This window comes from Talpa occidentalis, unplaced genomic scaffold (assembly GCF_014898055.3).
Source record: "Talpa occidentalis isolate TD23 unplaced genomic scaffold, MPIMG_talOcc4v2.1 talOcc4.3, whole genome shotgun sequence".
Lineage (NCBI taxonomy): Eukaryota > Metazoa > Chordata > Mammalia > Eulipotyphla > Talpidae > Talpa > Talpa occidentalis.
In genome coordinates, this window is record NW_023603184.1 from 23,870,433 (window position 1) to 23,895,409 (window position 24,977).

The 24,977-nt window shown below is 49.0% G+C and overlaps 1 protein-coding gene across 1 annotated transcript in view; it reads right to left on the reverse strand.

Annotated features, from left to right (window-relative positions):
• Window positions 1-23,895, reverse strand: part of NAV2 (neuron navigator 2) — a 382,500-nt gene extending 358,605 nt beyond the window's left edge. Inside the window, exon 1 of the mRNA XM_037522590.2 lies at window positions 22,938-23,895. Coding sequence (XP_037378487.2) covers window positions 22,938-23,195 — 258 coding nt within the window. The 5' untranslated portion in view covers window positions 23,196-23,895. The remainder of the gene's footprint in view (window positions 1-22,937) is intronic.
• Between the last annotated feature and the right edge of the window lie 1,082 nt (window positions 23,896-24,977).

The window sequence follows — 24,977 nt, forward strand, 5'->3', positions numbered from 1 at the left end:
ATGTCTGATGTAAGCCTTTGCAGGGCTGGGAAGGAACTCTGTAAGGAACCCTCACCCGTTGGGGAGGCCAGGGCTGAGGGCAGCTCCCAGGGCAACACTCACCCCAGTACCACCCATGTATCTGGCTGAGAGAGCCAGAGAAACAGGCAGCAGCCCAGGCTGAGCTCACTGCCATCCTGCTACCAATGGCACCAAGCTGCCAATGCTAGTCCCAACACCGATGGAGAAGTGTTAGGTCTCCTACAGGGTTTCAGAGTGGGGCACAGCTTCCATTCAGCAAGTACTTACTGTGTACCAGGCCCTGGGCTGAGCATATGCCAGGCTTTCTCAGCCTGTGAGGAAGGTACTATCATTATCCCCATTTCTTAGATGAGAAAACTAAAGATCAGGAAGTGCAATGACTTGTCCAAGGTAACACAGCAGGAAAGCACAGGCCAGGATCCAGCTCCGGCAGCATGAAATGATAACACAACCCTGAAACAGGATTGGAGGGCAGAGGGCTGCTTTGCACACTCCTAGCCTGAGTGGCAGCTCAAGGGCCTGACCCAGCGCCCCACAGCAGACCTGGCTGAGAGTGTATAATTTACAACTTTACCTGGCATTTGGGTCCAAGGCCTTTAGGGTCCAAGCACTGTTAGTATGAATTACACATTCTGCCCTCTCATTGTGCATTTTTCTTGGGGAGAAAGAGGATGTGTGAAGCTCTCTTATCCCTCCCCAGGCTGTGGGGATTACCCACATCCTACCTCCATTAGCCCAGCATCTGACAGTCCCTGCTAATATACCAAGTAAGTGACCTGGAAGAAGGGAGACCTCACCAGCACTGGCCACGCACACCTGATCGTGCACTGCTCTGTGTCTGGCTGTGTGTGAGTAGAAGGAAGGGCAAGGGTGCAAGAGAAAGGGACCCAGAGAGGTTGTGATTTGAGGCAGCACATCCTAATGGAAGGGATTGGTTGATATAAGCCTTCTCCAAACTGACCCTCCCAGAGTCCCCTTCACTTCATCCACCCTCTCCAAGCTGCCACTGATGATCTCACTCATGCTGAGATGGTCTGTGTCTAGCGCTGGTTTACTATGTGTCTCCTTTCAAAGATCCCATTTACACTTTTGCAGAAGCATTTAGGAAATTGCCACCTTGCCTCTGTTGGTCAGGTGGTAACTTCTCCAGTAACTACCACCAGGACACTGGCTTCTATAAAAGAGCAGCAGCTCACCTTGGAGTCGATGCACAGCCTCACCTTCCTCATCCCCTTCTCAAGTCCTATGCTCATTCTTCCCACATTGGCTTTTAGACCTGCTCATTCCTTTCCAATCTTAATGCCCACCCTTATTCCAGGCCCTTGTCACCTCTCTGTATCAGTTTCCTCATCTGTAAAATGGGACTAATGATAGTACCTTCCTTATAAGATTGTGGCAACATTAAACAAGTTAATATGTGTCCGATTTGTAGAATAGTACCCAGCACCCAGGAGACCCTCACTAATTGTTGGCCACTGTCACCATCACCATCTCCATCACCATCTCCATCATCATCACCATCACCATCACTATTGCCATCACCATCTCCATCACCATCTCCATCACCATCACTATTACCATCACCATCTCCATCACCATCTCCATCATCATCACCATCTCCATCACTATCATCATCTCCATCATCATCACCAATATTCTCCATCATCATCACCATCTCCATCACCATCACTATCACCATCACCATCTCCATCACCATCTCCATCATCATCTCCATCATCATCACCATCTCAGATACCAGTACTAAGACCAGCAACAATCCCCAACCCGGCCTCCAGTCTCTATGCTTTTCAGAGTCTGAAATAAATGTTCTTGTATACTATTTTCAGCCTGCCCCTGCCCTATGCAGAATTCCATTATGGCTTCCTACTTTCCAGAGGTGAAACCAAATATCCCTTACTGGTCTCCGAGACCTTCATTCTCCAGCCTCAAGTTCCATGGCACCATTACCTTCCAGGTCTTCGTCAAAGTAGATCTCCTTATTGTCACCCCTCACTGCAGATGGTCATTTCCATTCCATCTCCAAGCCTTGCACAGACTGTCTCTGCCCTCAGAAGAGCATCTTTTCTCTCTCCATGTGCCCAACATCCTCCAGCCTTCTAAGGAAACAGGAGATCAGAAACCAGCTCTTGTCCCATCTCCCCCAGAAGGCTCCCTTCAGAAGTTGGGCTCTAAGGGTGCCAGGTGGCTTTTGCAGGTGAAGCATCTTGTGTCCTCAGCTGAAACCTGGAAGATAAGAAATGCCTTCCACTGGTGTGGTCTCCTCTGAAGCCCACAGACCTGGGCACAGGGCTCCAGAGTCCAACAGACTTGAGTTCAAAAACCAGGTGCTACCATTTGCCAACCCTGTGACCTGGACCCAACTGGCCAGTCTCTCCAGCTCATTTTTCTCATCTGCAAAGTGGGTCTAAGGCTATCCTCAGAGGGTAGTGGGGTGGGAGGGATGTAACCTGATGCCATAAAAGAAGGCACATGCCAGTGCCCAGGACCCAGAGATGCTCAATAAAGGCTAGCACCCTCCTTCAAAGATCAGACAGCCACAGGGAGTTGATTATTATCCTATTAGAAACCAGAGCACTGCCTGCAGGAGAATTCAATCCACCTGCTCCCACAGGGCGGGCGGGGGCGGGTGAGGGGAGCGGTCACTGAAGTTCTCCAGTGAGAGGCCTACTCCCGGCCTCTCCCCAGAAATGCCCCCTCTTTTCAAAGCTGCTTTTGTGTCCAAGACAATAAAACTAGCATCCATGCCAACAGCATAATTGTGCAGGCACTGGTTAACAAAAAGGTTTAAGAGGGTAATAAAAACGCCCACATCTCAGACTTCAAGCCCAGCGAAGGAAGAATGGATGTTGTGAGGCGCATAAATCCTCAGATTCCTGAAGGATGCTCTTTCTCTCTGCCTCCAAGGAGACTGCGCAGGGCAGGGCTAGGCTTGGCACAAACAGGTATGCTAACATCTCCAGAGACACCCAGGTATCTGGACCAGAACACCACCAGGCAAGGAGGATCTCAGACTAGCTATACCCTAAAAGGCGCCTGACCAAAACAGAAGCAGAGTCCCCTGGGGGAGCAAATCTGCTGAGAGGCCAGAGGAATAATCTCTCACAGTTACCCCTCTGGCTGAGCCTCTTTGGATAGTTACTGAACCTCTCTGAATTTCATTCTCTACAGGGTTGTTATGATATTCAAATAAGATTCTCTTAATAAGTGCCAACTTCTTGGGCACTTGCTATGTATGAGCCTGGCTCCATGCTAAGGAATTTATATAAATGACCTCTCTTCAGGCTCATTTCAACCATATCCATAAGGTTCCATTTTACAGAAGAGAAAACTAAGGCACAAAGAGATTAAGTAGCTACCTGAAGTCACAGAGTAGAGAAACGACTTAAACCCAGGCCTGTTTGAAACCCCAGCCCCTGCTTTCAAGCATTATGCTTTGCAAACAGGTAAACACTATACAAACAATGGGGATCATTATTACTCACCTGAGACAAAAGATGAATGCTACAAAAGACTGGCAATGATGCCCAGTAACTAGAGAGAGAAAATAAATGTGCTCAAGGGGTTAGGATGAGGGCCATGGCGTGGACAATGGGCCCAAGCATCCCTGCCCCATGTGCCTCCCTCCTTCAACTCCTACCCCCACTCTCATACATATTCTAGATCTCATACATCTAGAACCCTGCATGGGCAAAATATGTTCATGCTCATCCATTTATTTGGAATCTCACATTGGTCTCCAGAGGCAAAGAATATTGTCCCTACTTTATAGATAAGAGAAACAGAGACTTGGAGAGGCTAAATGACTGTCAGCTCAGTGACGTGGCCAGGATTTCACCATGGCCCCTCTGACTCCAAGAACCCTCTTCTTGGTGCCAGTCTAGTCTGGCCCTGCAGGTGTGGGAGATGCTAGTGTTTAGGGAAGTCCCCCTGAGACTCCCTCTACCCACCCACAGAGTTTGCTAAATCATGGCGGCACTTTTGTTCAACTGTCTGTCTCTACTGCCATCCTGTGAGCTTCTCTGAGGGCAGAGGCAGCTGTTTGTTCACCACTAAATCACCAGGGTCCAGCCCAGTGCGACTCGTAGGTGCTCAGTAAGTAGTCACCAATGAAATTGCACCTCAAAACTTGCCATCCCACCATGGCAGTTGGGGAGAAAGCAGCAGCTCCTGGAAGAAGGTAACAACAGCAGCCTCCCTGGTGGCACAGGGTTAAAGTCTCAGCGCTATCAAGCAAGTGCCAGCCACAGAGGTCTGAGTTCAATGCCCACCAGGGAGCTGACCCACACGGTGCGCAGACCTCTCCTGTCTCGCCTGCTGCTCCCCTCAGCAGTGTATCTCAGTACATCCACCTGTTCTGCTCTCCACTCTGTCTCTGGTGAATATTCTCACCCCCCAAACCTCTGACCCAGACCCCTCTTCTTGTATGCATTGAAAAATAATAAAATCTCCCAAAAAAAAGAAGTTAAAAACAGGAAAATGGCTGCCTTTTAAATTTTATAAGCACCTACTAAGTGCAGCATCTGCCATTTTCTATGTGGGAAGGAGTGGTGGCAGTGGGCCAGGAGGAGTCTCCTCCACGCGCTCCGACTTGGTGGCATTAAGAACACCTAGCTGAGTCCTATGGCCACATATGTCTGCCTGTGTTGGCTCCCTTGGGTAAAGTTGTCAGTAGCAACTGAAGAGAGGATACCCATTTAAATTTGAACTTCAGATAAATGATCAATAATCTTTTAGTTTAAATGTGTCCCATGGGCCTCCCCTGGTAGCACAGGTAGTTGCGCACAGCTCTGTGAAGCTGTCTGCAGCCTTTGCAGAGCTGGTTCAATCCCGGCCAGCCAGGGAGGGTCCCACATGGTACAGCAGACCTCTCCTATCTCGCCCGCTGCTCCCCTCAGCAGTGTATTTCATCAGCCTGCCTGTTCTGTTCCCTGCTCTGTCTCTGGTGAATCCTTTCACCCTCCCGTGAATCTGGCCTGTACCCCGGTTCTTGTATAAATAAATAAATAAACTTAAAAAAAATAATAAAATAAATGAGTCCCATGACACACCAAAGGGACCTACATCTTGGTTTAGGCTAATATTTGTTAAACACTTAAACATAATCTGCAAATTATTCTCATTTAACTGGGCATCCTGTCTTCTATCTGGCAACCTCACCTGTAGGTGTACTAAGTTGTTGGGGTGAGGGGTGGTTATTTCCCCAAAAGGGCTGAAAAGGTTGCCCCTGGGCACTACAGCCAACACTGGAAAGTCCGTGGTGCCCAAGAAGCTGGGCCAGACCCAGAAGGGGTGAGCAGCCCAAAACAGGGGTGCACTGGTGGGGGGAGTGTGTGAAATTCTGCCATGACCTGGGGAAGTGGGTTCACACTGCCTTTCTGGCATGGGGAAGAATGTGGAGCCTGCCCCAGCTGCTCCCCATTAAGCAGAGTTGGCATTTCAGAGCACGTCAGAGGCGCTGGCTCCCAGCCCTGGAAGTCAGCGTCTGGCCTCCCAGCCAGCACTGCCTGCCCAGCGCCACCCCTCTCACCTCGAAACCAGATCGAGGGCACCAACAGGCCCATTGTCATCCTGCCCGGGTGCCTCAATGGGACCATTCAGGGGCTGTGGACAGGCCCCTCCAGAGGGCACTTCCTCCATCCCCTTCAGGGTGCCCTGGGCCATAGCCTTTGCTGTGTGGGTGGGTGGGGGGATCTGGCTGTGGTGAAAGCAGCCGGCAGTTGGGGCAACATTACTGAAGGCTGGATTGTTGACAGAGGGCATGGAAATGCCCTACACGTCACGAGACTCCAGGGCACTCTGCCCACAATGAGCCTCTCTCCCTACGGGGGCAGTGGGCTTCCAGGGGCCTGCACCTGAGGACCCAGCAGCGACACCTCCCCTGTGTTCACTGGGTAACTGGGGTTGATTCCTTGGAGCCAGACAGAAGCGAGTTCAAGCCCAGGTCCTAGCTGTGTGGTATTAGGCAAGTCTCTTCACCTTTCTGAGCCTCTTTTTTTCCATCACTAAAATTAGAGTAATGATATCCACCCCTCCTAAGGTGGAACCTAAATGAGAGGGATCATGTAAGTATGGAGCATGGAGCTTGGCACATAGTAGGTGCCGAATAAATCTTCCCTTCCCTTCTACCTCTTATTTCTACTCTTCCTGATCCACTGAGGAGCACAGCAGCTCTTGTGGCCAGCAGATCCAAAGGTCACTGTTATGAAGATATCTTGGTTCAGTCTTTATCAAGATGACACAGGGTCTCTTGTAGACTCTCTTGGCAAACAGCGCTTAATAGGGCATACTGGCACTTGAATACACAACTCATCTCATCTCTAGTGCTCTTTCTGCCACTACACTCTGCTCCTGAGTATCTCAGATCTCCTTTATATATCCAGATCTCCAGCCCCAGATTGTTTCTTAAGCCCTGGTTTCCGAAAGAAGAAAAAGAGAGATGCTAAGGGCACTGTCAGACAAGTTAAAACAGGACGAAGGGCACATTCTCTGGGTTCATTATCCTTCAGCAGGAGTCCTGGTTACCCCTTCTCAGTGGCTAACCCTGGAGGGATGCCCACCCTACATGGCAACCCTGGCTCCTGGCAGCAGGCGAAAGGCTAGGGCTTCCTGCCCAAAGAGCCCTCCACCACATGCTCCTCACACCAAATCCAAAACATGCCACCCTGTTTTCTCTGGAGCTTGCATGCATTCAATCCTCAGCTCTTCTCACTTTTCCTAGAACCCCATTTTTGCCTGCTGCAACTCACTGAGTTCTTCCCTTCCCTAATCCTTCCATTTGATCTTTCACTCTGGGCAAGCCCCTGTCAGAGTGGGGCTGCAGACCATCTTCTGCATATTCACTTGGTCATATTTGTCAAAAATACAAATGTTTGGATCTTGCCTTGCTCTGCAGAGTCTCAGAGCATGGGGCCCAGGATTCTGCATGTTTCACAAGCTCTCCGGGCCATACTGATGCACGCTGATGTTTAAAAACTGTTGCGGTGGAGGAGGAGATGCACACTTGACATGTCTGTCTGGCCCCATGGGACCTTCCTTTGCACACTCCCTTTCCTGTTAATAACTGAATTAATTGGTTTCCTTATTGCCAAATTACACTATATATAATAGAATTGAACACTTCCGTCTTTGTTCCTGAATGCATTCTGCCTTGGATTTTCTTGAAAGGTTTCTATTCGCATATTAGGGGAACAGCAGAAAACACACACACACCCCCCACACATTTATGAAGAACTCATCACATACCAGGCACTCGCCACATGCTTCATGTACATCATGACATTTAAAGCTCTGAACAGGCATGTGGAGGTGTTATTCTCATGCTTCCAGAGTAGGTGGGGAGCAACAGCAAATTTAGCAACTCACCTGAGGCCACATCATCAGTGGGCAGCACTGGATGTAGTGTGATGCCCAGATCCTGGGCCGTGTGGTCACGTCCAGGCCCTGGTCTGTCTCACCACCTATACCATCCTGAATTCTCTGAGGTGTGCTGGTCTCAAATCCAGAAGATCTGACCCCAGAGTGTACACCTGAATTTCCTGTAACACTCTAAGAAACACAGATGCCAAGCCTCACCCCCAGCCCGGGTCTGTAAGAAGCTGTCTGGGTGAGGGGACTGTTTTGACAACTCCACATGCTCCTGGCAAAGAACCATGAGACATGTGCCCAGGTCATGCAATTTATTAAAACAGATTCCAGAAAAAGAACTCAAGTTTCTTGACTCCAAGCATCAGTGTTCTTTTGGCCTCTCCACACAGGTGCTGCCAGTGATTAAAATAGATTCTCTGTAGCCTCAAAGGAGCATCTGAACACACACACATGCGTCCATAGACACACATGCACAAATGCATGTCCACATGCACACATATGCAAATACCTTTCGGGCATCAGGCTCGTCATCAGGCAGTTTCCCTGTCCCTATCCAGGGCCAGATCTGGATTTGAGGGTGGCTAGGGAGGTTTTTCCCCTGGGTGACTTGGACGGAGTTACATGAAACAAGATAGGGAACGTGGGGGAAGGAGGAGAACTTCCTCCTGACACCCTCTACCAACTTCCTTCCTCCCACAGACTCCTGAGTGAGGCCACTAGCTCCTCTTCCTGCAGGGGCCCAGGTCTGACTGAGACAGAGGTGTGCACGTGGACAGACGGTTTCTATGGCACCAGCAACCATGTGAGAAGCTTTCAAATAGACCTGATTTATACAGAACAAGGCAAAAAATTCCAACATCAGCATTAGACAAACATTTCACCAAACAGCCTGACTTGGGCTCAGTTAATCTGTTCTGCTCTTATCAGTGGGCTTTTCCCAAGTCAATACAAAACCACAGCATGATGGAAAGCAATGCCTCAGCGGGCAGGCAGATTGCATCTGCACAGCACCTGCCCACTGAGGCTTCCGTAGGCGGGAAGTGGGGAGAGGGGGGGAGCTCGATGCCGCCACTCAAGCAAGCCCTCCCCTTATGCAATGCAGTTTCCGAATGCAATTCAAGGAAAACTGGAAGGAGACTTCCAAACAGCAAAGGACTGTGGGAGCTGGGTTGTGTTCAGACAGCGGGGATGGCTGCGCTGCCTTTGCTGAAGGGGCAAGAGAGGATTTTACAGCCATCTGTGTGAGAAGGCTGGGATGAACTGCCTCCAACTCCTGAAAGATGTCATCTCTACCAGCCCAGAGCACTGCAGACTGAGTGGAGAGCTGAGGTCCTCTAATCCTGAGCTCCCAGGTTAAAAACTGGTGGCGCAAGGGGTTAAGCATCGCACTATGAAGCAGTCCATAGCCTCTGCAGCACCAGTTTGATCCCCAGCCAGCCAGGAAGCAACCCACATGGTGCCACAGACCTCTCCTGCTGTGCCCGCTGCTCCCCTCAGCAGTGTATTTTGGTCAGTCTGCCTGTTTCGTTCCCCGCTCTGTCTCTGGTGAATCCTCTTACCCCCCGGCATCTCTGGCTTATACCCCAACTCTTATAAGCATAAATAAATAAATTTTTTAAAAAAAGAAAAACTAAAACAGACCCAATTTAAAAAAAAAAAAAAACTACATTTTTCTTCCTCCTTCAGTTACTACCTCTCATCACACTAACCAAACATTAGCTACAAAGCACAGGTAAACAAGTCACAGAGATGTAAGAAACAGAGTGGCCACAAATTCTAGAAGTCTCTTTTGTGATACCCACTTCTGCTAGGGTTGCCCTGTCCCTTTTCTCATCTTCAGTGACAGGGTCAGATTATTAGAGGCAGAGGGGCTTGTGCCTCCAGACAGTAGTAGTGAGTGCTTTGTGGGAGGTGAGTTTCTCTTAAGTACTTCTTCTGAAGGGATGAGGGCATATAGGTGGCTCTGCTTCTTAAACTTTCATTTGGCTATGCATTATCTGAGGACCTGGTTAAAATGCAAATTCTGATACAGAAGGTCTAGAGCTGCATCTAAGGTTCTGCATATCTGCCAGGCTTCCAGGTGACACCATTACTGCTGGCCCAAGCTTTCATTAACAAGGTTTTAAAGCAAAGCACAAGAAGTGGCTCCAGGAGGAGGGGCGGGGGGAGAAGGGAGAAGAGGAGGAAGAGAGACCAAAGACAAAACAAAAACATGTGTGTTGACAAACCCAGTTCTCACCTCTGCATTCTACTGTGGTATCTCAGAGGCAGAAACTGGACAGTCTGTTCACAGAGTAAGAATTCCCCCACCTGAGCACCTGACTCACATCATTACAAGTCAGGCACTGATCTTTGTGCTGAGAATCCCCACTGAAGAAGTAAAATTGTCAGAGGCATTTCAACACATTAGCATCTTGAGGAGCACACTGCACTCCTTAGTAGGGTCAGCAGAAATAGGGTAAGTGCCCTGGTCTCAGGGTCAGATTTGGATGCTAGTTCAGTTCTGCCTGAAATCTTGCACAGTTCCCTGTCATTTAGTCACCAAATATTTAGGAAGCACTTACTACATATCAGGAACTATCCTAGGTACAGCAGATATGACTGCAAACAAGATGGACAAAGCCCTTGTTCTCATGATGCTGAAAGTCTAGTAGAGGAAGACAACATGTGATAAACAGATATATGTCAGGAGAAGACTACTATGGTTCTAGCGAAAAATAAAGCTAGGTAAGGCAACATAAAAGGATAGACAGGTATTGCTATTTTAAATAACATGGTCAGAAAAGGCAGCTTTGATAAGGTGACATCTGAGCAAAGACTGAAGGTAAGAGAGTAAGCCATGTCAATATCTAGCATTCCAGTCAGAAAGAACAGCAGGTGCAAAGGCCCTGAGGCTTGGTTTCCTCATCCATAAAATCAAGGAGAAGCAAAACAGAGTCTGAAGTTCCACAGTGGAGGTTGGGAAAATGACCTATCCTGTATAACTGAGCCAGGGTGGGGAAATCTACAGGCCACCTTCACAGACCCCTTCTTTCTTACAGACTTATACATTTCTCTTTCCAACTCTGTTTCGAGGAGCAAATTACTGATAGCTTTTAAGAAACAAAAATAATCTGTCCTGTTAAAGGACAGATATTTTAAAACCACTGAATGGTTTTTCCTGCCTTGGTTTTTTATTGACACATCTCTCCTTCCAGTTCTAAAATAAGCACCCTGTCTGCCCATATGCGAATCCAAAGGCAACACAGTACAGATGGTGTGGGCCTGGGAGAGCCAAGCAGAGGTCGCCTGGAAGGCACCAGACCTGGAGAATACACCAAGGTAGCTTTGCCAGCCTGGCCTCGCTCAGGGCCTGCTTACTCCGAATCCAGGTGACCAGACACTCTTAAAAACAGCAGTGGAATGTGGTGAGAGCTGGCATTGGCAAATGACAAATTTCTGACCGAATTCCAGTTCTTTGGAATGGAAAATGGGCAGCTTCCTGTTACAAAATGTACCAACAGTTCGTGCCTAATACATGGGTGTGGGCAAGTCATATACTTTGAATCTAAATTTGGCTAAACATATAACAAAGCCGGCATATTTTTAGCCAGGTAAACATTTCTAGGGACTAGGTCAAATTTATATTGGTTTCTGTCCTGCCATCTAGAGAAGGAAGGAATCCACGTGAGTGAGAAGTAAGGACCAAGGAGGAAGGCACACGGCCCGACCAGGCCGTGGGGACCTACTGATTCCAGGTGACCATCTCCAGTCTGGAAGTGCGTCCCAGGACAGAACAGTTTGACCTTTGCCATCAGAGAGGTGGCAGCATTTACAGAACAGAGCCCCAGGCTACCTTAGAAGGCAAGCCTCAGCTGGATTTCACTCCTTCCCACTTGGTGGAGAAGCATAAACTTATCATTTTCCTCTCTCTGTGCTCTCACTTGTAGGTGTCTTGCCTGCTGACCCTCAAATAGATTCGAATTCCATTAGACACAGCACAGAGCGTGGGCCATGTCGTGGGTAAGGGTGCTGGTCCTGAGGCTCTGTCTGAACTGCAAACCTGGCTCCCCCACTTACTTGGTCATGACCTTGGGCAAGTTGCTTATGCTCTCTCTGCTCTGGTTCACCTGTAAAATGGAGACAATAACAAAAGTGCCTACCTTGGAGGCTGCTGCTTTTGTGATGATTAAGTGGGAAAATCCATTAAAACATGCTTAGAAGTGTGCCCAGTATATAGCAACTGTTCACTAATATCAGTTACATATACATGCCCTACTGACATGCTGTATTTCCTCTGGGGAAACTGAGGCTTGGCAAGGTTGATTTATCCAAGCAGAAGTTAAACAACTCTATATTGAATGCTTACATCAGCATTGGGGAAGTTTGAGACCTGTAAATATTGGTCTTTCTGATTTCTAGCTTGATGGCCCAAAGAGACTGGGCAGAATCAGAGAGCTCTGATACTGACTCCATGGGGCCTTGGTCAAGTTACTGACTCCTCTGAGTCTCATACATGAAATGGATGAAATGCCACCAATCGTATCCCAAAGTTGAAAGGCTTAAATGAGACGGTGTATGTGAAGTTTCCAGTCCACTGGAGGTGTTCAGTGGTGGTCTGTTGTCACAATTATGCCGTCCACAAGATGTCCTGATTTTCTGATTCATTAAGCCAAATGTAAAAGTTTTCTACTATGAAGGAGTTAAGAATAGTTGGTGGAAGGAAGGGTAAAGAACACAGCTTAGGTCTGGTTCCGATTCTTTAAACCATCAGGCCCTGCAGAGCAGAACATCTGATTGGCACGCGTGAGAACGAAAGAACACTGGGCCAGGAGTCAGCAGGCCTGGCTTCCAGATTGTGTGTTGCTCTCCGAGCTGGGTGACCATAGGCCAGTGACACTCCTTTCTGGGCCATCTGCCTTACAGAGCTGTGGGAAGAGGTGGCTTCCATGATCTGCACTGGCTCACATGCCCCGAATGCCTAGTCCTTAGAGGTACAGGTCACTAAGCAGCCACCCCCAGTCAGCCCGGTTATGCTAGATTCCGTTTTGTCACCTAAACGGTGCTTTTCCTCCAGGGTTTGTCTTCCTCTGTCCAGAGATAGCTAACAACCAAAGTTTGCGCACTGGAAGGTCTAACTGCGCTGGGACACTTGTGACACACATATTTTGACGTAAACAAGCGTCACGCCCAGGTCTGAAAAGAATCAAAGCAAATCAGCATGAAACGCAGACTGTCTGCAGAGTTCCAGCCCAGCAGTGTGTGGCAAGAGGACAGGAAAGAGGTGCTGCCAGCTGTGAGACACATGGACCCCGCCAGGCCCAGCAGCCCAAGGGTGACTGGGGGGACAGCAGCCACAGCAGTGAGAGGAGATGGTGCCCAGATTGCAGCAGGATGTGGGCAGAAGCTAAATGGGGATCCTCAGTCTATAAGCTTGGAGGCTCTAGGGACAGGCTGGGACAGACACAGGAGGCTCTGGCAAGAAGGAACAGCAAGAGGAGGGCCACGGCCAGGGAAGCAGGGAGCAGGCTTCAAGGGGAAGAGGTCTTAGAGGTTTGATTGTCTAAAGTGGCACCTCAGTGTGGGACTCAGGCCTCTTCCGCTTAGTGACAAAAGAGGGCAGCTGTTAAGAGCACAGATTTTGGAATCAGAAATCAAGGTCCTAATTCTGCCACTGTCCACACCCACTATATTGCCTGAACAATTTCTACCATCCCACTCAGACTAGTCTCCTCACTAGCTCTTCATTTTTCTTCTTATTAGAAAACAAGATCAATAATATTGGCTCAGAAAGCTAGTGTGAGGATTAAATAAGATGATTATTTGGAAATGGCATAATAGTTGCTGTAATCTTTATTCCTAGAAGGCTTGTATCATTCTAGAACTCTCCAAACCCTCCCATTTTCTTAAAAAAAAAAAAAAAAAGCAAATCCTGCAGAACACTTCTCAGTCTCCCTTTCAAAGCTGGGGAGAGAGCCTCCCCGGTGGTGCAGCAGTTGAGCGCTGGGTTGTGAAGCTGCCGCAGCCTCTGCAGCACCAGTTCGATTCCCGGCCACCGGGTGAGGGTCCCACATGGTACGCAGACCTCTCCTGCTGCCTGCTGCTCCCCTCAGCAGTGTACTTCGTCAGTCTGTCTGTTCTGCTCCCCGCTCTGGCTCTGGTGAAATTCTCTCATCCTCCTGTGCTTCCGACTGTACCCAGTGCTTGTATAAATAAATAAATAAATAAATAAATCTTTTAAAGAAAAAAAAAAACAAAGTTGGGGAGAGGTCGCTCTACCAAGGGTCCCCCAAGTCATAGTGTGTCCTTCCTCCCTGGAGCAGATGGACTTGGACACCATAAGCAGCCTGGTATGAAGGAATCTGCCTCTTCCATCCATTCAGACAGACTTGTGAGCTTCTCGAAGACCTGACATTGGCCAGCTTTGATGCTGGCCTCAGCCAGTCTGTGTCTCCTGCACTTGGCCACCCACCAGCATGTGATCTTCACATTCCAAAAGGGAGTTCTGCAGGATCCATAGGGTTTAGTCACAGCTTTGTGAACACAACTGGTATTCAATATCCACTAACCCCTGTTTTTCAATTCTTTATTTTATCACCCCCTTCCTGTCCTTATCGTCTGCAAATATAAGAACTTACTATATGCTAACGTTGGACTTGCAAGGATCCAGAGGGACACATCCTTGATATCACAGAAGCCATGGTTTGTGAAATAAGCAATCACAGCCCAACCTATGGGGGCTACAGAGCAGCTGCTATGGAGCACGCAGGAGAGACCCTGTGCCATACTAGGGTGGTGGCAGAGGCATCACAAAAGAGGGGACACTATGCCTGAACTTGAACAGTAAAGGATGGGGAGGATATAGCCAGGCAGAGGAGACCTAAGTAGTGGAGAAAGTTGAAGTAGAGAGAGGCGCTTGCACCTACTCCTTACATTCTCAATACCTAGATAGGTAGGACTCAACTGGGAGATTTAAAATATTTCAAAATTTCTTCATGTTAAAAATCTTTCTTTTACATTTTCAACATAGGAATCATCTTAGATTTTTATAAGAGATTACCAAATCAAACTGGATCTTATGATTTCCATAAAATGTCAACAACCATTCTCATAAAAGAACAAGGAATGAAGCCAAGAGTCTCACATGGCACCAGAAAGGAGATAAGAAACCCAGATCCTAAACCTAATGAGACAAACTTGGCCAGGCTCTTTATTACAAGTGAGTACACACACACACACACACACACACACACAGAGTCCTTCGTTTATATTCTCATGGGCACATCAAACATGTGAAAACCACTAATGCATACTCTTTAGCCAGGGCTTTGTTTTGTTTCTCTATACTTCCCTTTGATATTTTTCGAACATAGAAAAAATTTAAAAGGATTGCAGGGATGTCTTTACCTAGATTCACCAATTGTTAACATTTTATGACATCTGCTTTCTCCTTCCAGGTGATGAGTTCAAATAAATTCACCATTTTTTCTGAACTATTTGAGAATGGGTTCCTGATATCAAGACATTTCACTTCTAAATATTTCAGCATATATCTCCTAACAAAAAGACATTTTTGTTACCCAGCCCCAATACCACTAACATGGATAGAAGAATGCTATTTAATATTCAATCTGCATTCAATTATCTACAACTATCTCCAAAATGACCTTTCTAGTATTTATGGCTTTGCTCATCCACTGTAAAATTAAGGATCTCTCATTGAATTTATTTATTTATTTTTTTGAAAATATTTATTTATTTATTCATTTATTTAATTATACAAGCACTGGATACAGTCAGAAGTGCGGGAGGGTGAGAGAATTCACCAGAGCCAGAGCGGGGAGCAGAGCAGGCAGAAGGACCGAAGTACACTGCAGAGGGGAGCAGCTGGTGGCAGGAGAGGTCTGCGCGCCATGTGGGACCCTCTGTCGATGGCCGATGGCCGGGGAGCAGCCGAGGATCGAACCGGCGCTGCAGAGGCTGCGGGCAGCTTTGCAACCCAGCGCTCAACCGCTGCGCCACCGGGGAGGCCCTCTCATTGTATTTAATTGCCACAGCTCTTTACTCTCTATTTCAAGAGTAGTTTTCTACTTATATTTTTAATTTTTTAACCTTTCATGACATGGACAAATTTGAAGACCCTAGGACTATCATCTCAAAGAAAGATCTATAATCTGAATTTATCTGTTTGCTTCCTCATGCCAACAAATGACTCTGATCAGATTCCCCACTTCTCCCTTCCTCCAGAACCAGCCCTGCCAGTTACAGCGATAACACTGAGTGACCCTGTGACCTCAGAACACTTGGAATTTTACACATAAAAACTGAACTGATATTATTAAGCAACTACCATGTATTCTGTATTGAAAGAGTATTTTCATTATTTTCAAACTTTGGGGTACAGGGGAGAAACCAAATGGCATTAAGTACCATGCCAAGAAGAAATCTTAAAGCAATTTACATTGACTCAGTAATAACAATGCCATTCAGATTATTTTTTTCAAAGTGCTCTCATACTTACCATTTAAGAATCTTGACTTTGCGGTCAAATAGGTATGGGTTCAGATTCTAGATCTACTACTACCAGCTATGCTACATGAAAAGGTATTGTAACTTAATTTCTCTTAGCCTTGGTTTCCGGAAAGGATATTTAGGGCCTAAGATACTTAAGCCAGAGTTTGTTCATAACATTGCCTCTATTTACTCACAAAAACTCCTCAAAAAACTGAAGCTCAAAGGACAGTGTGACTTGTTGAGGATCAGGCAGCAAAGTACCAAAAGCACAGATGTGGAACCACAGTTGCCGACTCCCAGAGCCAGTTTCTATTCCTCTCCAGCAGTTACCTCACCAGATTTTGTGAGGATTAATTGAAATGATGCTTAGCTGGTGCTGTGCATTAAATGGGTACAGAGGCTACGGTCAGTCAGTGGCAGTGACCATTATTATAATTATTTTGAGTGTGTCACACTGCTGTGAGAAACTGATTTTGTCCAAAGGTCGCAAAAGAGTCCTGGGAGATTGACTCATAATTGTGTTGACTAAGTCCCTATTTCTAACCATCTCCTCCTTCTTCAAGACAGGGGTGGAGGCTTGGGGGGAGAGACAAGGGAAGAAGGAGGGAGGGAGGTTGGAACATCAAATTCACTGAAGGTATTAAGGTTTCACTTAGAAGGAGAGCTAAAATACTCTGAGGCTGCGGGGCCATTGTTTGCAAAACACAAGAGAGGGGCTGTTTTCCTTGGGAATAGGGGCACTAAGTCATGAATCATTCTTTAGATTCTGTGTGGGCAACTTAGGGTTCCTGTGAAAATGTTTGGGTCACTCATTATTGTCTTTTGTGGACTGAAGAACAAAAGCCTGGTCGAATTTTGTTCCCAACATCTCATGGCCTATTCTACCCAAGACATTCTAGAAACACATTGTCTCATGAAACAATATGAGCAAGAGACAGAGTCACCATTGAAAGTGACCCTGTGGCCATTGGTAAAACACCATTGGGCAGCCAGCCATGCCTTGGGGCACCTTAATGACCAAACTGATCACAAGGTCCAGCTCTCACCACAACCTTGCCAATTATAGGGAAAGAAGGCTTTCCTTCTGCTCTCAGAACAATAAGGCATCATTCAGAAGTGCAATCAATGGGACTATTCCCATTCTTGGTCCTGGGTAGGACCATCAGACTGGCTGGCTTCACTCAACCACCTCTATGGGACCACCTCAACTGGGAACACAAAGGAGGCTCCCCTATTTGGTTGGTGTTATAGGGATGGCAAGTCTGGGACAAAAGTGAGGAGTTGCCACTTCACAACTCTGGATGACTCATTTGGAGGATATTATTCTTCGTTTGCTCTTGTTCCCGTTAATCTAACCAAAACTGTCCTATACTCTTAATGAGGCCTTATCTATTTTCAGCTGCCATCAAGCGCTAATTTCCTTTGGTCTCAGCTTCAACATATAAAATACATAGACTATTTTACATTTTACCCTGTTTCTTGTGTCCCAAATTGAATTATATGTCTATAGGCATTTACATATACAAGTATATATACACGTAGATATATGTATACGTAGACATATGTGTACATATGTGTGTATGTACATATATAAAGAGCACTGCAGACCGCCTAGCACAGAGCACATACTCTATAATGTCCCTTTCCTTGCTGTTGAGGCTGATTCTAAGAAATCAGAATCATCTCTGATCCTAAGCCAAAATCTCACTGGGTGGTTTGGCTTTTTCATACTGCAGCTCTGCTAACCCAATCAAACACCTCTACAAGGCTACATCCCCTATGACTTATAAGTAAATAAAATGGGTGCTTCAAGCTTTGTCACAAAGGAAGAGAGTGGAGAATTGGGAAGCAAATCTAGCTATTCTGAAAACTTGGAAATCGAGCTGTAACTCCTCCAGTCTGGCCTTTGATGTGTGGGTGCTACATGTGCTCATTACTTTAAGCTGTTCCATGTGTATATATTTGTATATATGTGTGTCTATATGTGTATACACACATATCCAGAAGTAGATGTATTTATATACAGATATATACACACACGTAATGATACCCCAAATAAGCCACCAGTCCCACCCTTAAAGTGTCTTCAGAAAATTAACCCATGGAACAAGCAGTAATATGCAAACTATAAACATTCTTGCATGTTGGCAGATAACCATGCTACACATTCCCCTCAAAGAAATGAGAAAGAGAAGAAAGTGAATAACACAATGGCAGAAAAATGCACTAATCAAATCCATAATCAACTCTGATGATGGAGCAAGGATTCTAATCAAAACACAATGGGGCAAAGTTGCAACAGGTTGCAGTTTGGATTCACTCGGTCTTCCCAGAGGCCTCGCCTGTGCTTTCTTTTTAAACATCTAAAACACCCACAAAGCATTTCAATCACTTCTAATTATATATTTTTAATGAGTTACAAGTTGAATATGAGGCTCCTAAAAACAGTAAATATCAAAGTATTAAATATCTCATTTTCTTCTTGCAATTGTTTCTTAAAAATAGTCACACCTCTCCTCAAAGAACTCAAGCATTCCTTATCTGAAGGTCGGCCGGACAGGGTTTCTGAACGAACACAGAGCATGTCTCTAAAACAATTCTCTGCACATGGTCATAATTTATACACCATGTTAACAGAGCAGATGCTATAAATATTCATTCTTGGGGGAAGGCCCAGGTATCCCAGCACCAGGAAGGGAATTTGGGGGAGAGGGGGTGTGCTGCTGCAGAGCACAGACCCCTCTGGGGGATAGGGATTGAGCCCCAGCTGTGGGTTTGTAGGAGCGATTCAAGGTGAGGAGCTATACCTAAGAGCAGCTTGCTGGCTACATTTGGTCTTTTCACACTTGATGGAGCTGGAGAGCAGGCTTGGGGAAGCATGGGCTGTCCCTGGCTAAAGAGTTGCTGTATAATAAAAAAAAAAGGCGTGAGAACCACTTGCTTTCCCCTGTAACTACCACACTGAATATTCTAAACCCTGTTTTCCAAAGGTCTGTTATGAACTGGGTTCTTTGTGGACAACATCTCCCCAGCTTCTTTTGACTACCTTGCATGCTCAGAATTACTATCCCCAGGGAAGCAGGCATGCAAAGAAACCCAATCCTCTAGCTGGGAGAAGCCTTTGTTCTTTTCTCATCCTCGTCTTTCAAAAGGAAGACACCAGACATGGAATAATTCTCTGTTATGTGAAGGTGCAGCTTCTGTAGTCACATCAGCTCCTGCTCGTCACCACTGTATGGCCCTGCTCCCATCCATCCCTGCATGCCCATCTCATTCCTCTCCATCCCTCCTCCCCACCCAGGCATTCTTGCCCATCTCTGAGGCCCAACTTACCTCCCTCTTCCTTCATGAGGTCCCCTGAACTTCTTCAGTCTCTGGGGCACTGCCCTTCCTCTGAGTCCCAAGCTTACCTTTTCTGTGCTGTACTCTGTTGCCCTTGGCATGATCAGTTATGTCTCCCTAAGGCCCAGGCCATTGCTTATTAACTCAGAACATTTGCTGTAGCTTGATGGAATTAGGCACCTAGGCAGAGTGGGAAGACCACTGGTCTTGAAGCCAGACCAACCTGAACAGGTGACCTGGAGCCAGCTTCCCTCCCTGAGCGACCCTCAGCTCAGTCAACAGTTAGAGCAGTGATCTTACATATTAGAGCCTTCAACATTTTTTTTGTAGAGGTAACATTAGTTCACAATACATACATGTCCTAGGAGGACATGTTCTCACCTCTGCAGCTGCATATATCTCATCATCCCACTGCTCACCATCCAGTCACTAGCACCACTAACCAATCCTGCCTCCTCTTCTCTGGCAACCAACATTCTGCTGTCAGAGTCTAAGGGTTTGTTTATGTGTTGTTTGCTCTTTTGCTTTTTTCCCTTTATGTTTCACAAAAAAGCGACGTCACAAGGTGTTTGATTTCCTGTGCCTGACTTACATCACTTAACACAATTCCCTCAAGGCCTAGCCGTATTGCTGCAAAAGGCAAATATTTCACCTGTCTCCTGGCTGAGTGGTGTTCCACCATATGCACAGCCCTCACTGCATCGCACTGTGATGGAGAGTATGGGGGCCCAGCCAGAAAGCGCAGGTTCTAATTCTACCTCTGCTGCTCACAAGGTTACTAACCCTATAGTTTGCCTTTGTTTCCTCGTGGATGAAATGGGGATAAAAACATGTATCTCGCTGGAATGTTTTAATGATCAAATGAGGTAATTTCTACAAAGTCTTTAGAAAAATTTCTGGCACATAAAAAGTGCGATGTAAGGATGGGCCGTTTTTATGTTATCATTGTTATAGGAATGGATGTGTCATTCCTGCTTTGAGCATTACTATAAGGATGAAATGAGCTCACAAATAAAGAGCCTGACACATCAGGCGTGCAACAAGTGGCCATTCCCTCGTCTTCTCACTGTGCCTGCTGCTGGACCGGAACAATGAGAGATGCTCTTAAATCCCTGTGAATCAACTGGTACCTCCCTAAGGGCTTGAGAGTGAAAAGCCCAAGGGCTTTTCTCACTTAAAGGCCATTACATCTATATATTCAATATGCCCTATCTCTTGGGCTATCAATATAAGTAGCCAATTTTATTAAATGTTCCTTTCTTGCCAGACACTGGACTAAATAATTCATGTTATTTTCCTTCGCCCTCACATGTGCTTGCCTATGCTCCATTTTACAGATGGGAACACTGAGGTCACCCAGCTACTAATACAGCAGAGACGGAGCATCATAGATACCCCTCTGATTTTAAGACTTTTGCTGCTGGCCAGTGCACAACCCAGCCTCCTGCCAATAACCCCTCAAATGAAAGAAGAAATGGAGTCCCCGAGATATTACTTGCCATTTAACTCATCATTTCTTGAGTGTTATCTAGTGATAAACAGCAGATTTGGGGTCAGTGACTACCAGATGGCAAGCCAGTCCAGTCACCAGGCTGTAAATGGGAGGACTTCCTGGGGGATGAATGGGTACCACGCCAGGCAGAGTGGGAGGATGCCCTGCCCAAGGAAGGCAAAACCCTTCTTGCCACGAGAATCTGCCACTGCCTCAGAGAATAGGCCCCAGGAAGCCTGGACACTGGGAAGGAAAAGGGAGGCTGGTGAAAATCAGGATAACTCTCTGGGAAGTGGCCAGTTGCCTTAGTCCATCCAAACCACCCTGGTGGTGGACCAGAACCCTGGTGGTGAGCATACGAAGCCCCGCTGAGGGCAAGACAGGTGGAATGGGGACATCCTGGGGACTGGGCCAAGAATAAGGATGGGAAGCAAAGTGTTGAGGGAACAGGACCACGTCAGCCCCTCTGGGAGCAACAGGAGAAATTTTTTCCAGGGAAGAGGGTGATGAATCACCTTTCCAGAAACTGCCAACTGCAAGTCCTTCGACAGTGTTTGTTCAACGAAGGGTCAAATGGGCAATGGCAGAATGCTGGCGGGTAGGGACAATCCCAGCATCGACTTTGCCTCTCATTCTTTGGGTCCTCCTCATCAGGCTGGAGCGTGTGTGTCATGTCCACCATTGCTCCGGCCTCCCGTACACCGCCCTCCACATCTCAGCAGCTCCATGTCCAGGGATGGAAGGGAAACCCGGCCAGAGTGTATACCCGGAGCTCGTTCCCATTTCAGAACCACCAGACAAATGCTGTGACTAACGGCAGAAAAAGAGAGCAGAGCACAAACCCCAGCAGAGACAGGCCCTGGGAGCAGTGGGGGAAATCTTGCCTTCCTCCCACACGCCATCACTCAAACCTGTCAGCTTCCAAAAATGTTTAGCAAGTGCAGCAGCAAGGGGCATGCTTATCAGCTTGGCGTGGGAGCTTAATCTGCTTTGAGGGCCTTCTCCAGTCCAGAGCTCCAAAAGTCTGCTTACAATTAGCTTCCAGCTCCAGTTTCCCCATCAGAAAGGCTAGGAATGTGTTGAGTTTTAGCCTCTGATCAGAGAAAGCTCCAGGAGAAGGTGGAGACAGTGTCAGCAGAGAAGTAAGTGCCAAAAAGGTCAGCTGGTCTGTTGCCACTTCCCTGACACTAGCCCTGAATTACCTCCCCCTCAGAATTCCCGCCTCTCCTGACCACCAGTCACATCCGTCAGGTCAGCCTGTCCCCAAAAGTCCCTGCTGACTCACTGCCAAGAAAATACAGCATGCCCCTACTCCTCCTAACAGAAGGGGGAAAAAAGCAGCAGGAAGGGCAGAAGGCCAAGACGACCTGATTGGCCCGTGCCGATTTCCCTAAAAGAGACGGCATGGCCAAGGCCTGCCATCCAGCTCTGTCAGGAAAAACAGAAGTCACCACCTCTCTTCAAACCAACCCTCACCCCTATCCCCAGTCTCAGGGCTACCAGTACCAGAATCTACTCAGGCGGGAAGGAGGGGCTTAGCTGTGGGCCGCCATTCTGAGGCAGCCACCCCCACCCCCAACGCAACAGCCAGCCCAGACGCCAGGAGACTCCAGCTGCCCGCCTCCACTGGTGCGCGCTACGCTGGTGCACCAGGCACTCCTACTCTTAGCACCGCTGTGCCCAGAATCCTGTCAGCCCACAGGGATGTAGCAGGGGCAGGCAACCCTCAAGCCGCGGGGAGCAGGTTCACTGCCACCCCCAGATCCTCTTTGCTGGATCCTGAACCGTGCCAGGGGGGGCGTTGCGCCCAGCAAGGCCTGAGACCATTACTTGGCAGGGACTGAATCGCTGCGGAACATACAGACGCGAGGCTGCTGCTGCAGATACTGCCTTCTCGGGGCCAAGCCCTCCATATGCGGGACCTGACATTTCCAGTACTACACACGTTTTTTTGAGAATACCCAGGCCCTTACCCCCAAGAAGGAATCCGCAGGCGCGCGGGCACCCGGGTCCCTCCGGGCTCGGGCACCGGGACCACACCCACCAGCCTGCCCACTCTCTTCGCGCATCGTCCAGTTAGCCGGCCTAAGTGGAATGGTCTCCTCCTCAATCCACAGGGTAGCTCTTTCCCTCACCAGCCTCCCTCCCCCAGAGTGCCCACCCATCCTCCCAGAACAGTGCCCCAGCACACAGCTCCACTTACCTGGGTATCGAACCCGTTTTCCAGCGAGCCGCTTGTCCGCAGCGGGAGCCCCTCCCCCTCCGGCTCCTGCAGCCCCTGCGATTTCAGCGGGATCTGGCTAGGGTAGGCGGTCTTGCTCACCTCCACCTTGCTGCCCAACTTGAGGTAGCAGGGCTGGGGGCCGGCCCGGGCCGGGGGCACGTGCAGGATGGGCGCGGCGCTGTGCACGGGTTTGGGCAGTCCCGACTTCATTTTGGAGGCGACCAGGATGGCCGGCATCTTCTCCCGGGGCTTCGGCTTTCCCAGCACGTCCCTGGCAGCGGCTGCGGAGGCGACCGCTAAAGGCAGCTCGGGCAGCAGAGCAGGCGCCGGGCCTCCGCCCGCGAGGCGCCCACCGGCAGCGGAGAGAAAAAAATCCCCGGGTCGGGGAACTCGGAGCTGTAGGGTGAGCGCGCTTTCGGGGTGCGGAAAGGGGCGGAGGGCTGCTGGCGGCGCTCAGCGGGTCCCACCTGGACGGATGCTGCTGGCGATCTCACGCTCCTCCTGGGCGGCTTGGCCACGGGCTCTGGACGCTCAGGGTCTCTTGCCTCTTATGATTCTCCTTCTGGGAAGCCTCCCATATTCACCTGTCACTGCATCTCCGAGGTGAGAAGGCCCCTTGGAAAGCGAAGTGACCGCGAAGCGCGCCTCCCGCTCCAGGAGGCTGCGAGTGGGAACCGGCGAGGGATGGAGAAGGGATGGACGAGCCGCGGAGGAAGGACAGGGAGGGCGCACGGAGCCCAAGACGTCTCCGAGAGGCAGTTGCCACCCTGATCGCGACCACCGCAGTGTCACCCGCGACGCAGAGGCGCGGCGAGAGCCCCCGAAAGGTCTGTCTAGGCGTGACAGTCAATCACCGCTGCCCAGAAGCCCCCAGGGCAGGACACCTTTGCGCCCGCAGGTCCGCACATGCTCCGTGCGCTCTAGCGCAGCAAGGCTGTGGCCCTGGGGCGCCGGCACCCGGAGACGCGACTCGCTGGCTGGGCAGGGCCGCGCCGGAGAGGGGCCGCGGCGCTTCCCGGGGAGGCTGTGCTGGCGGCTGGGCTCTGCGGCGAGGACAGGCTGGGGCCGGCGCGGCTGCGGCGCGCGCTGACAGCCCGGGCCGCCCAGGCGCGCCCATTGGCCCGCGGCGCACCAATGAGCCGCCGCGGCCCGCACTGCAAAGGGGGCGCGGCCTGCACCCCCCGGCCGCGCTCGGAACCCCGTGGCCGCGCTTGGCCGCAAGTACAAAGCCGGCTGGTGGCGGCTCTGCGGCACCGCCTGGTCCGCGCGCTCCCCGGAGGCCCGGCGCTCCCGCGTTCTCGGAACCTTCTTTTGAAAAATGCCCTTTCGAACGCAAACGCCCGCCTCAAGGCGCCGCGGGCGCGTCTCGGAGGGAAGTTTGTTTCCTCTTTCGAATTGTTCTGGTCACCTTAACGGTTGGAGTCATCCGCAGTCACCCCGCGCGCGGCCCCCCTCTGACCTGGGCAGGGCCGAGCCTGGATTCCCGCGTTAAGAACACACCAGCCGTTTCTCCTCTTTTTTGGCCTGTTTTTTTCAGGGGGCCGAGGGGCCTCCCAATAGCTTCCTCTCCAGCTTTCAAAGGCTGCACATTTCACTTAACTATTTGAAGTATTTATAGACAAATAGAATACCCAGGGAAGCCTCCCGCCCCAAGACAGCTCCTCCTTGCAACCTACCACAGACTCTAATTAGAGTGGCCAGAGGAAGCCACGGAAGCTCCTTGACCCTGGCTGGTTTCTGAGTTTCATGTTGGAGCTCCTCCCTGGCTGTGCCTTGGACTCACTGGCCCCACAGGTTCCTCTACTTTAATTCGCCGGAGGATTTCCCTCCTAGTCCCAGCTGCTGTTTGCATTCCTTGCTCACTGAAAGTATATGAGAATCGGGAGAGATAATCCAGGCAGGCCAGAGACCTCACTCTTTCAGGGATAAGGAATCGCTGCCTTGTAAGAACTGCCTGGATTTAAACTGGGCAAGTTCTTTAACCTTACATGCATCCTCACAGAGCTGTGATTTTCACTT